Source organism: Portunus trituberculatus, chromosome 43 (assembly GCF_017591435.1).
Source record: "Portunus trituberculatus isolate SZX2019 chromosome 43, ASM1759143v1, whole genome shotgun sequence".
Taxonomy (NCBI): Eukaryota; Metazoa; Arthropoda; class Malacostraca; order Decapoda; family Portunidae; genus Portunus; species Portunus trituberculatus.
The window spans coordinates 14334411-14348030 of record NC_059297.1 but is presented as its reverse complement, the minus strand read 5'-3'; the positions used below and the strand labels follow the sequence as shown (position 1 = coordinate 14348030).

The 13620-nt window shown below is 37.1% G+C and overlaps 2 protein-coding genes across 6 annotated transcripts in view; one reads left to right on the top strand and one right to left on the bottom strand.

The window, feature by feature from the left end:
- Nucleotides 1-2568, top strand: part of LOC123518450 (rho guanine nucleotide exchange factor 7-like) — a 59610-nt gene extending 57042 nt beyond the window's left edge. For 2 of the 5 annotated variants that reach the window (XM_045279265.1, XM_045279262.1), the window contains exons 13-14: nt 1000-1090; nt 1460-1882. In XM_045279265.1, the coding sequence (XP_045135200.1) occupies nt 1000-1090; nt 1460-1637 (269 nt within the window). In that variant the 3' untranslated portion in view covers nt 1638-1882. Of the gene's footprint in view, nt 1-999; nt 1091-1459; nt 1883-2049 lie in introns of those variants that run through there. The other 3 variants (XM_045279264.1, XM_045279263.1, XM_045279268.1) reach the window with 3 other exon arrangements.
- Nucleotides 2569-6850: 4282 nt separating this feature from the next.
- Nucleotides 6851-13620, bottom strand: part of LOC123518448 (innexin inx2-like) — an 8727-nt gene continuing 1957 nt past the window's right edge. The window contains exons 3-5 of the mRNA XM_045279261.1: nt 8548-8769; nt 8026-8201; nt 6851-7867 (exon numbers count right to left, since the gene is read on the bottom strand). Of these exons, the coding sequence (XP_045135196.1) occupies nt 7785-7867; nt 8026-8201; nt 8548-8769 (481 nt within the window). The 3' untranslated portion in view covers nt 6851-7784. The remainder of the gene's footprint in view (nt 7868-8025; nt 8202-8547; nt 8770-13620) is intronic.

Sequence of the window (13620 nt, the reverse complement as noted above, 5' to 3'; positions counted from 1 at the left end):
TTGAAGTTGTGTTACACTAGTAATGTTCAACATATAGGTATGTAGTTATTATTTATGATCAAGTATTATATGGCACAGAGAATAAAGATTAGAATGATTAGGTTCATAATTCCAGAAAACCTATGCTTAACTTTACATGGAGGATGGTCTGTAGTCTATACTATTTCAGAATTTGATCGGAAAGATTAAATACCACTTGTATATCCACACTTTGTTAAACCAAATCATAGAGAGAATTGATAATGTCCTGAAAGCCACTATCTACCATTTACTTATTTTCAAGGTTTTATTTATTTATTAGTGAATATAACTGAATCAATATCCCAAATAGATTGATTGATACAGCTATAGACCAGTGAGGAGCAACCTCAATGGTAAAATTGTTTTCAGTTTATGAAATGAATGTCATTATTCAGAGGAACATTTTCACAATAATTTTTAGCAGTGTAATAAAGTGCCACTGTTATGAAACACTTTTGTCAGCTTCCCTAAAACACTATCTATTCATGCCACAGTGTTCAAGTGTGAGTACAAGCAGTTTGGACCATTGAAGTTCTTTAATATTTTTAAAGTGTGTGGCATCTTAGCTTTCCTTGATTTGCATGACTAGGAGGCTCACATTTTGGCAACTGGTCACAAAAGCTCCCACTCAGCAGGAGTCACTGTGATGTTCAAGTAATTTCTCAGCACAGCTTCGGTTTTTATATATTAACCATTATTTTACCATAGATTGTTATTTTTATTTTACATTTTTAAGTTCATTGTTCAGTTACACTGACACAGGCATTGACAGATTCGTATTATGTCAATTGTTTGAGTGTTTTGGAAATTCTCAGCAATTCATACCATCAGTATAATCTTGTATTCTATCAAATCTGACTATGAATTAAGAATAAAGATTCATGTATCATAATAGATATTGGTTATATATATCACTTGTTCCCAGAGCAATTTGTGATATATACCTTGACCCATCAGTGATTGAGCTCTATATTTCAGCCTTACTGGACAGCCCACAAGTCTTGATTGCCGAGGAGGAAAAGATCATTGTGGAGGAGACACGTGGCAATGAGGTAGTGATGGAAGAAAAGTAAGTACATATTCCCTAAGCACTGCTTCAGATATTTACATTGTATCATTATTACTCTCATAATATATATATTGTATTATATTTACACATATTTAGTTTTTCAGTATACTGTATTCATTGTCATTCCTTAGAGGTCATCCATATGACCTCATATTATTAACCATGTTACTGATATAGGTGTTCTTTGTTCAGGTTCAGAGTAAAGTAAAAGTGTTTGTATTAACACAGGGGAAAAAAAAGGATGATTTTATGTTTTCTATAGAATTTTAAGGAGCTATTGTACATGAATGTGTTTAAAGAAGTTGTAGGTAATTATAGAGAAAAAATTATCTTGTGGTAAAATGGTGAATGCCAAATCTTGTGCTGCAGGAGCCTGGTGGACACAGTGTATGCTCTCAAGGACCAAGTGGCTACACTATTGCGAGAGCACCAGAACCTTAAGAAGGCCTTTGAAACAGAGCAGTTAGCAACCAGGCAACTGCGGTCTCTTCTCAAACAACATCTCCTGCCCAATCGTGACGATATTGCGTGGGATCCTGAGCCATGACAGTGCAATACAGACATTTGTGTCATGGAGTTATTACACACTGCAACTGGTCAGTCATTTTTCTTGCTGCAGGTCTTGCTGCTGATATTGAAGGCACAAAATGGACTTTCTTTTTTTGTACATTTTTTCTATTGAATATAGAAATTTTATACTAAACCTAGAAAGAAATTATGTGAAATTCTGTATAAACTGAATATCATAATTTGTTTCTGGATATTTGTATAGTAAAGGAAATAAGAATATTATCTTGATGCCTGAATGACACTATTATGTAGTAATTTATGACTGGAGTTTACTTTGTAATTATATCTTTCTTTACTTATAACACTAGGTTATGTCTGATTTGCAAAATTAAGTTACTTTTACTTCATGCCTTCCACTACTTTTTTTTTTTTTTTTTTTTTTTCTCCAGGGATGACTGCTTATTTCAACATTCATCTGCTAAAGGGATATCAGTTAGCCATTTTGTCAAAATTAACTGTTCCATTTCAGATGGATTTCCATTATATCCTTCCATATTTTCATGTCTTTGAGGGCAACAAACCAGACTGATCAGTTGTGTTAATTTAGAGTCACTGCACAGAGAACGTTAGATGCATATAAATTCACGAACATCTTGCTTCCTCCAGTGTTACGCTGTGGCATATGAGCTGATTCCATATTGTGTTTAGTTCAGGCTTGACATCATTTTAACAGGGATGGTTGTGACTTAAGGAGTTTGCTTCAGACAACAAGAAATTCCTGAACAGAACCAAAATGGATTGCACTCACACAACTAACTTACTACCAAGCCAACTGCTGGCAAAAATTTAGAAAATGGTGCATATTATGATACTCATAGACTCAAGTCAAGGCTACAAGCATTTTGTTTTCAATGAGGATATGTGTAGTACATATATATGCATATCATTAAAACATAATATCTCACATATATTATATCACTTTATTTTCTTGTTACATTAGTTTGCAATTTACAAATTTAAATGAACTGTGATCTCTTTCAGTTACAGAAATTTCTCTCTCTCTCTCTCTCTCTCTCTCTCTCTCTCTCTCTCTCTCTCTCTCTCTCTCTCTCTCTCTCTCTCTCTCTCTCTCTCTCTCTCTCTCTCTCTCTCTCTCTCTCTCTCTCTCTCTCTCTCTCTCTCTCTCTCTCTCTCTCTCTCTCTCTCTCTCTCTCTCTCTCTCTCTCTCTCTCTCTCTCTCTCTCTCTCTCTCTCTCTCTCTCTCTCTCTCTCTCTCTCTCTCTCTCTCTCTCTCATATAAAAGGGAGTGTGTATTCATGTGTGTGTGTGTGTGTGTGTGTGTGTGTGTGTGTGTGTGTGTGTGTGTGTGTGCATTTACCTAGTTGTATTTACCTAGTTGTAGTTTTACAGGGCCTGGGCTTTTATGCTCGTGTGTCTCCATATCTACACTTATCCAATTTTTCTTTAAAACTATGCACACGTTGCTGTCACCACTTCTTCACTCAGACTGTTCCACGTCTCAACACATCTTTGCGGGAAACTATATTTTTTGATATCTCTTAGACATCTTCCCTTCCTCAGCTTTTTACTATGCGATCTTGTGCTTCAACTGTCATATTCTTCTCTCAGGAGCAGTTTCTCATTATCCACTTGGTCCATTCCGTTGATCAATTTATAAACTTGTATCAGATCCCCTCTCCCTTCTCTATTCCAGAGTTGGTAGATCCATAGCCTTTAGTCTCTCCTCATATGTCATCCCTTCAAATTCTGGAACCATTCTTGTAGCCCTTTTTTGTAGTCTCTCCAGCTTCTTTATGTGTTTCTTTTTATGGGGGTCCACACTACCCCTGCATATTCCAATTTGGGTCTTATTATAGTACTTATCAATTTCTTCATCATTTCTTTGTCCATGTATTGAAATGCTAATTCAATATTCCTTAACAAATTATATGTCTCTCTGAATATTTTATCTATATGGCTTACTGGTTGATTGTTTTCTTCCATTGTCACCCCCAAATCCTTTTCCTATTTTACTTTCTCCAGTTCTACTCCATCTCCCATCTTGTAGATTCCCACTGGTCGTCTTTCACTCTTTCCCATATCCATGACATGGCTTTTATCCACATTGAATTCCATCTCCAACTTTTTACTCCATTCCCAGATCTTATTTAGGTGTTCCTGCAGTATTTCACAATCCTCTTTTTGCTTTATAACTCTGCCAGTTTTGCATCGTCCGCAAACAGATTTATGTAGCTGTTCACTCCTTCTGGCATGTCGTTTATATATACTAGGAGGAAAAGTATTGATGCCAGTACTGACCCCTGCGGCACTCCGCTTTCTACTGCTCTCCAGTTGGACTTCATATCTTTGACTACCGTCCTTATTTCTCTCCCCCTCAAGTAATTTTCCATCCATTTCAATGTGCTTCCTTTTAAGCCACCCTTCTTCTCTGTGTGTGTGTGTGTGTGTGTGTGTGTGTGTGTGTGTGTGTGTGTGTGTGTGTGTGTGTGTGTGTGTGTGTGTGTAATTCACCTCGTTTGCCTGCTGGTCACCCAGCCAGTCTTCCCCATTATGGAGAGAGCTCAGAGCTCATAGACCGATCTTCAGGTAGGACTGAGACCACAACACACTCCACACATACCTATTTACTGCTAGGTGAACAGGGGCCACACTTTAAGAGGCTTGCCCATTTGCCTCGCCGCCCCGGAACTCGAACCCGGCCCTCTCGATTGTGAGTCGAGCGTGCTAACCACTACACTACGCGTTGTGTGTGTGTGTGTATTTACCTAGTGGTATCTACCTAGTCCTAGTTGTATTGTACAGGGTTCGAGTGGCACTCATAGCGTCCTGTCTCCATGTCTCCATTTATCCAATTTTTCTGTAAAGTTATGCACATATGTGCTATAACAACTTCATTACTCAATGCATTCCACTTTTCTATCATTCTATGTGGAAAACTGTATTTTCCAGTATCCTTCACACACTGCCTCATCCTAATCTTCTTTACATGTCCTCTTGTCCTTCTAGCTTTTTCTGTCACCAGCACCAGGTCTTCCTATCTTGTCTTTTTTTTTTTCAATGCCATTTACAATTTAATACATTGTTATTAGGTCTCCTTGTTCTCTTCTATCTTGCAAGGTTGGCAGTTCTATTTCCTTCAGCCTTTCTTCATATGTTAGGTCCTTTAGTTCTGGCACCATCTTTGTAGCTATCTTATGGATCTGTTCTAATCTTCTTATATCGTTTTTAGAGGTCGGTGATTACACCACTGCTGCATATTCCAGCTTTGGACATATCATGCTCGTAATAATTTTTTTCATCATATCTTTGTCCATGAATTGAAATACCATTCTGATATTAGTCAACATTTTATATGCTAATGCAAATATCTTGTGTGTTTTTCAGGGTTAAGATTTTCCTGTATAATCACTCCAGGATCGTTTTCCTCTTTACTCTTCATTATTTGTTCCTCTCCCATCAGATAGTTCCATACCGGTCTTCTCTTACTCTTTCCCAATTCCATTACGCAACATTTCTTGACATTGAACTCTAATTTCCACTTCTTACTTTACTTGTAGATTTTGTTTATATCTTCCTGCAGCAGCAAACAGTCCTCTCGGGTTTTGATTACTCTTAGCAATTTTGCATCATCAGCAAATTAATTAATATAACTTTACCCCATTTTGTATGTCATTTACGTATACCTGTAACATAATGGAGGCTAACACTGACCCTTGTGGCACTCCACTTGTTACTTTACCCCAAGATAAGTATGTATCTCTGATCATGGTTCTCATCTCTCTGTCCTTCAAGTAATTCCTTATCCAATCTAACAAAGTTCCTCTTAGTCCTCCTATGCTCTCTAACTTCCAAAGTAGTCTGCCGTGAGGGACTTTATCAAAAGTCTTCTTTTATGTCCAGGTATACCGTGTCCACCCATCCATCTCTACTCTCCAGTCCTTCTATTACTCGAGTAGAAACTTAATAAGTACGATATACATGACCGTCCTGTCCTGAACCCAAATTGTCTGTTCGATATAACTTGTTCTTCTTCCATATATTCATCCTATTTTTCTTTGATAACAATTTCACATATCTTCCCTACAACACAACATTTTATGGCTCAGTTGACTTTCTTCCTTTGAATATAAGGATTATGTTGGCTCTCTTCCACTCTGATGGTACTCTCCCTTCTTTTAATGAATTTGTGTGTGTGTGTAATTCACCTCAGTTGTCTGCTGGTCACCCAGCCAGTCTTTCCCATTACGGAGTGAGCTCAGAGCTCATAGACCGATCTTCGGGTAGGACTGAGACCACATAATACACAACACACACCGGGAAAGCGAGGCCACAATCCCTTGAGTTACATTCCGTACCTATTTACTGCTAGGTGAACAGGGGCCACACATTAAGAGGCTTGCCCATTTGCCTCACCGCTTCCCGGGACTTGAACCCGGCCCTCTCGATTGTGAGTTGAGCGTGCTAACCACTACACTGTGTGTGTGTGTGTGTGTGTGTGTGTGTGTGTGTGTGTGTGTGTGTGTGTGTGTGTGTGTGTGTGCATGCATCTAATTAATTCAGTTGGTTACTCATGTTAGATATATGAAAGAAAATGGTTTACATATCATGGTCCAGCCTGGGCAAACCAGTGTTGCTGTCAAGACCTGATGCAGGTATATTGTATAATTGATAACACCCAAGTCAGTGAGATAAGTATTACCTAGAGCCAGAAGGGTTAAGATAAATTTTTATTAATCTTTGAGATGTGTGTACGTATAGTAGAGAAAAGCAAGTTATAGCTAAGAAATTTCCTTTTTTTCACCCACCAAAATGTAATCGTGTTAACTGTTCCATGAAGGTGGTTCCTAGATAAAAATACATGAGGTAAGATATAAGGTATAGGTGCGTAATGAAAAACAACGGTACTTTTTTCAAACATTTCAACATCTTATCTTCTTTACATTTGACAAGCTCTATTTGGAGTTACTGGTTTTGAAAAGGTGTTTTTCAATATTCTAATGATAGTCTTTAATGATTTTGTCATCAGTATGAAAAAACACCCATGAAACCCCAATTCATTATCTAGCCTTAAGTACGTAATACATATTTCTGATCTTAAGATTGACACTATGGTTTTGAGTTACTGTTTAGTATCAAAGCTATCAAATCTCAATAGAATATGAAAAGGAGTGTACATAACATTGTATGCAAATGTGCAGTGCTTACAGAAACATAGATTGAGACAAGTACTTTAACTTTCCTTCCACTTTTTATTTCTAAAGTCAACTAACAAAATATGACAGAAGTTTTGAATTCATCTTATACACTAACACTAATAAATAGGTTAACAACAACTCATACTAAATCACTTAGTGATGTGTATTACTTTAAATGAAACCAGTTGTGTGATTGACAAGAAGAATGGACTGCATTTATAGTAGTAATAATCATGGATAACACATGATTAACTGATTTGGCAAAGGTTTATGCTGAACAGCTGCCCATCCAACAAGGGAGAAATACAGCTGATGGGTGTAACAAAAGACATGGAAAACAAAATAAGGTGGAAATGGGTGAGCCATTATGGCAAACCATAACATATAGTACAGCCAAGAGAAGAAATAGAGGAATGCATTGATTTTTTTTTTTTTTTTTTTGTGGCATTGCATAATATTCTTGAAAAAAAAATATGAACAAATCCTGATCTTGAATGTAGTACTTATCAGGTATTGCTTTATAATTCATGCGTTCAATTAATACAGAGTTGCCTTTAGTTAATACCAACAGCAGTTTTCATCCTGCTTATGTAGACAGCACTGGAAATATTTGGATTGTTTGTTCCTTAACTCCTTCAATACCGGAACGTATTTTTACCTTGAGATTTGCGTATGATTAGACGATTTTAATGACATTACAAAAAGTCTGTGGAGGTCAGAAAATTAAAGGCCAAAGTATTCACTATTCTAATCCCCACATAAGTTTCTGAAGCTGTATAAAATTGTCAAATCGTAAGCAGAATGAATATGAAAACACGTCATGGTACTGAAGCGGTTAATGGTTTTGATTCATGTTGCAATAACATCTTAGCAATAAGTACAGTATTGCAAACCTATCCAGCAAGTCAAGGATCCATGATTTTGCTCTCTTTTAGGTCACCTTTTTTTCACAATATCAGCAAGCTCTTCTAGGATACTTTCTCTTTGTCAGGCAAGTGTTGACTCAATTGCTGAATGAAATCTCTGTATACAAAGGCATCCATGTTTTTTGCTGCAAGAAAAGGAAATATATATCAATATTAGGAGATAAGAATCACTAACAGTTATTAGCAATCTACAACATTCACATGAAAAGAGGATGTACTTAATTACCATTCATATAATGGAACAACAATTTTGTAACATACTGTAGTACAAGTATGTATTCACCTAGTAGGTACAAAAGGAACCAGTCACCAATGTAACATCTATGGGATATATGATCAATGTTTTCCTTGGCCACAAAACGTGAACGTCCCCTGAGCAGGTAGGTGCGAAAGGTGGGCAGGAAGGTTGCTATCCGGTACACCAGGCCCAGAGCAGTGATGATGGCCACCACCAGGAACCTGTGGGTTCACAGCATAAGTATGAACATTAGCCACATGCCTGTCTGCATTGTTAGACACACCATAAAATGAATAGAATGAAACATAAACAAAAATACAAAGGACACAATGACACGTCAGAGATTATTTATGTATGCAATGATGGATAAATATTGTTGGGACACAAAGCTAACACAAGCCAGTTATAAAAATGAAAAAATGTTACATCTCTGAACCCATGCAAGAAAAAAATGAGTGAGAATTTGTGGAAAGAATGATAAAATAATATTAAAAAGTCTCAAGAAAAAATGAGGTAATGATATACTTAAAATATATCTATTTAGGTCCAATATCATTCGTTACCTACCAGTACCAAAGGAAGGCGAAAATCTTCTCATTCAAAATATTGAGTGGCAGAATACACAGCGCATCATGGCGAATGATGGAACCTGAGGGGCCAAACTTGTGGAAGGAGCATTTGGCAACTTTGGGGAATATCTCATCCTTGGGATCATGGCCAGAGTGGGTCTCTGATTCATCATAGTTTGATACTCGTGGTCCATAGTTCAGGAACCCGTAGTCCAAGAATCTGTACAAATATGGATGTAGGTAGAGGAAGAAATATAACCAACTATTTTAAGTGCATTTTAGTGGTCAAGGAGAAGTGAGTCTCACTCTGTCTTCTGCTGATAACTTTTGATGAAGCCAAAGTTTTCAAACCTGAAAAATCCTACCACACTCCTCAATCTAGTAAAATAATTTACTCACAAAAACATGAGAAAGTCCAGTTTACATTGTTATATATATATATATATATATATATATATATATATATATATATATATATATATATATATATATATATATATATATATATATTAAACAAATAATGATCTTGTCTTAATGGATTTCAAAATTAGTGCGTTCTCCACAGCACCAAGGTTAGTTGACTATACAAGAAAGAACATTGCTTATAAAAAGCTCTTATGAGAAAATATTGATTTATTCTCAGTTTTAATGATAATTTAACTGCTGGCGGGTTCACACGTATCAATTTACGACTAGAATTGGACTGGAAAAAAAAGTCGCAAAACAAGATAATATGTTAGTCTTGTTCAGGCGATTTGCGACTTTGTTTATGATGTGACGTCACGGTGAAAGGTTTGAAAACGTGGTGTCGATGTAGAGAAGATTTTGGAATTGGTGAGGGAAAACGAGCACATCTGGGATCCTAAAAGTGAATTCTACAGCAAGAAAAGAAAAGCTTTCGCAAATAGGCGATTGATGAGATAGATGCCACTCTCCGATGACTGCTTCCCTCTGATGTTGCTGGAGGTGAGGATTGAATACTTTTGATGATTTAATTTGATCGCAATCGTCATTGTCACCAGAGGAAGACATCTTGTTGGATAACTGTTTATTTACATTCACTTCCCACCAAACCAACCGATACTTCCCAGTCATTATGTGTGAACGTGTTCCGACTAAAAGGGCTCAGTCGATACTTCTAGTGATTTGCAATTTCAATCACATATTGACACGTGTGAACCCGCCTTAAGATTCTTCATCATCAAAACAACGCCTGTGAACTGATTTATCATCATTGTGGTTTTTCAAACTCCACCTTAGAGGAGAACAAGCCCTATTAAAATGCCGCTCCTTGTTTTCCGTTGATAGGCTCATGCGCTTCGTTGTCTGCCTGTGCGGCAAGTGTTGCCCTTGAGGGTTGGTGTGTAGGAGGCGCACAGCTTCTCGGATATACAAAGGTCATTGTGGTATGTGTGTGTGTGTGTGTGTGTGTGTTAGTGTCATTCTTGCTGCAATGATTCATCAACCATCTATTTAACATTTTCACTCATTTATGAGCACTAGAAGAGGCAATAAATTAAATCGTAAAAGAAAATATACAGAAATGTATGTAATGATTATTTATTTATTTCATATTTTTATGTGTTAATCCCTCTGCGGGAGGGCTTACAACGATGATGGCCAGGAGCACTTGTTGGTGTTTGTCACACATGGAAACTGCGATTTTGATCTCAGTAACGCTTCCTGATTAATAGCTTTTGATAAGACATCTTTCTTATTTTATAAAATTTCTTAGATCCAACATTTTGCTGCATTTTTAATTTTCGAGAGCTAGAAGTTTTTGCGTCGCAACTCGCACAGTTATCGAGCTCGAGCGAGCAAAATACATGAATTATAATGTCGTAGTTAACTACGTAATTATACGGATAAGCAGTTTTGGTTGACACCGTCCTACGCAGCAGTGATGGTAGAATCAAGTTGTATCATTAAAAAAAAAAAAAAAAATAAAATAAAATAAAAAACAGGAGATGCAACTTTGGTATGCGATCAACGCAGCCAGTGTGGTGTACAGCAGTGATAGTCAACCTGGGTGCATGGTGCACCCCAGGGTGCATGATTTTTTTCAAAGGGTACATGGAAATAATGGGGTACATGGAGGGGTACATGACAAGGCTAGTGTGTACAAGAATGCACACTACGAAAAGGTGTTTTAGGAAGAAAATTGTAAGTGTAATGTAAGAAATTAATTTAAATTGAGATTATAGTATTAAAAATATGTGTATTATATTAGTATATTACACTCAGTATTAACTATAGTTACTATACACAGTATAAAGAGCCATTCCCCAGATAGGCAGATACTGCCCCAAAGTGTGGGGAAAAGTATGAGGAATTTGGTATAGGTACTTTTCACGACGGGTTTTGTGACACAATTCGCGCCTCACGGGTTGGCAACATTGCAGCTTGCGGGCCTGCGGCGGTGTACTGGTATTAGACGTGTCACTGGCGCTGGTAGTAGAGGTATACACTCAGTACAGTGCTACCCTCATTCTACCTTCACGTTCCTTCGGACGCACAGTCAAGTTGACTCCCGACTTAACCACTCAAAATCGCTCGTATATTGGTGAGTAGTAAATAATGATAGGTGGATGGAAGGAAACACGGGTATGCAGATCAGACAATTTCTCATTTAATTTCGCTGTTGCTTCTTTCCCCTGAAGAAGCAACAACGAAAATACTCGGGAAATTAACTCTGATGTACACTTGTACAGTACATACCCGTGTCGTGTTTCCTTCCATTCACCTATCCACACATGTCACAATGTCTTGAATATGAGTTAATTTGTGTTTGTGGCATGTAGACGGCGAGAAGTACATTTAAAAATAGAAATACAAAAGGTATACACATATAATTATATTGTTTTATTATACAGTTACCACCTATATAATTGTTTAGGACCAAGTAGCTATTTTTTATATTTAAAATAGAGACCTAATACTTTTATTTATATATTTTCGGTCTTAAAAATAAAAAACAATGTGATTTTTTTTTTTTTTTTTTTTTTTGTCGACGGCGCTAGGGTACATGAATTTTTCAAGAGCTCCCGGAAGGGTGCATGATCTTAGAAAAGGTTGAAGAACACTGGTGTACAGGAGTCAAATTCTACTTTGGATACGATCTACTAGTTTCATTTATTTATTATGGCTTAAATAACACATTCTACATTTACATATTTATCAATAATAATAATAATAATAATAATAATAATAATGGTGATGATAATGATAATAGCTAGTGATAGTAAGCACATCAATAGTTATGAAACAGAAAAAGACAATTAAACGTACTTCGAAGAAGAGGTAATACTTGAATTACGAAAACAATTACAATTACACTGCAGGGCCAATAAAAGGTCTCAGTGAGTTTCAAATAAAATATGTAACTATTTCACTTTGATGTGGAAAAGTATGCAACTACTTCATCTCCCGGAATTATACGTTGTGTTAGAAAAAATATCGAGCTTTGCTGGACTTTTGAATGATACTGTTGGATACATTATCAAATGAGCTGTGTACTGTGTAAACCGAAATATGAAAACAAATTTGATGTAATAAATGAATATATATATATATATATATATATATATATATATATATATATATATATATATATATATATATATATATATATAACGATGATTACGATGCGCGTGAAGAATATAACGATGCAATTTCACGATAGCGATGCGAGTTTCTACGATAACGATACGATTTCACGATAACGAACCGATTCCACAATAACAATGGAATTCCGCAATAACGATACGAATTTCCAGAGTAACGATACGATTCCACGATAACAATACGAGTTTCCACGATAAGGATACCAATTCACGATAATGATACGATTCCACGATAACGATACGAGTTTCCTCGATAACGACGCAATTCCAGTTTCCATGATAACTGCAATTCCACGATAACGATGCGCGTTTCCACGATAACGATACGAGTTTTACGATAACAATGCAATTCCACGATAACGATACGAGTTTCCGCGATAACGACACGAGTTTTTACGATAACGATGCGATTCCACAATAATGATACGAGTTTCCACGATAACAATACGATTCCAATTTCCACGATAACGGTACAATTCCATGATAACGATGCGAGTTTCCACGATAACGATGCGGGCGTAGAGATACCTATATGCCAGCATAGGTACAAGGACAAACCCTTCTTCCCCGACAGTTCACTCCAGTCCCGTTGGTGTAAAGGCAGTGACGACGTAACCTTGCTATTCCTCACACGGGTCGCCATGAACAATGGCCCGCCACACACTACAACCCAACCACTGTCATGAAGTGAGCCCTCTCACCCCTAAAGATCCCATATTTTTTTTTATTTATTTATTTATTTTTTTTTATAGTATTGCCAGTGTTTGAAACATTCGTTCATGGTGAGTTGTTCAGCTCGGTGCACTCACAATCAAGGGAGCTGAATACACCCTCCACTAGAGTGTATGGAAGGAACTCTTATCTCCCCCATCAGGACCCCTACCCCAGGACACCATTTGGTGAATAGTAGACATTGGTCTCTTGCTTTTGGCGACCCCTTGCCTAGAGTGAGACGCTGCAAGTGGACGACTATTAGTGAAACTTGAGGCTGCAAAAGGAAAAGAACCTTCTGCCAGTTCTTTGCCTTGGGCCCCAGATGGGACCTGACACTGACAGCCACCTTCTCCCCGTGCTGTGCCCAAGGCGTCACGGCCCTCAAACCAATTTTGGCCGAAAGTTCTCAAACTTCATTTAAATTTTGATCCAAATATAAGATCGTCGATGGTAAAATGATAAATGGCTTTGGTTTGAAAGTGTGCAAGAGTTGGCTGATCAATGAAACGAAGTGAGCGACCTTTGCTCCTGAGTATTAGAGTGTAACTGCCGTGAATGTATGCTCCTATGTGACTAAATAGAAACAGTAATCAAATCACAGATTGCTTCGGCATCGTTATAAGAATGATTTTAATATTTGACATTGAGAAAGCTTCCAAACTATTGTTAATCCCATTAGTAACATGACGTGTTTTCATATTTATTCTGCTTCAGAAACTTATATGTGAATTAGA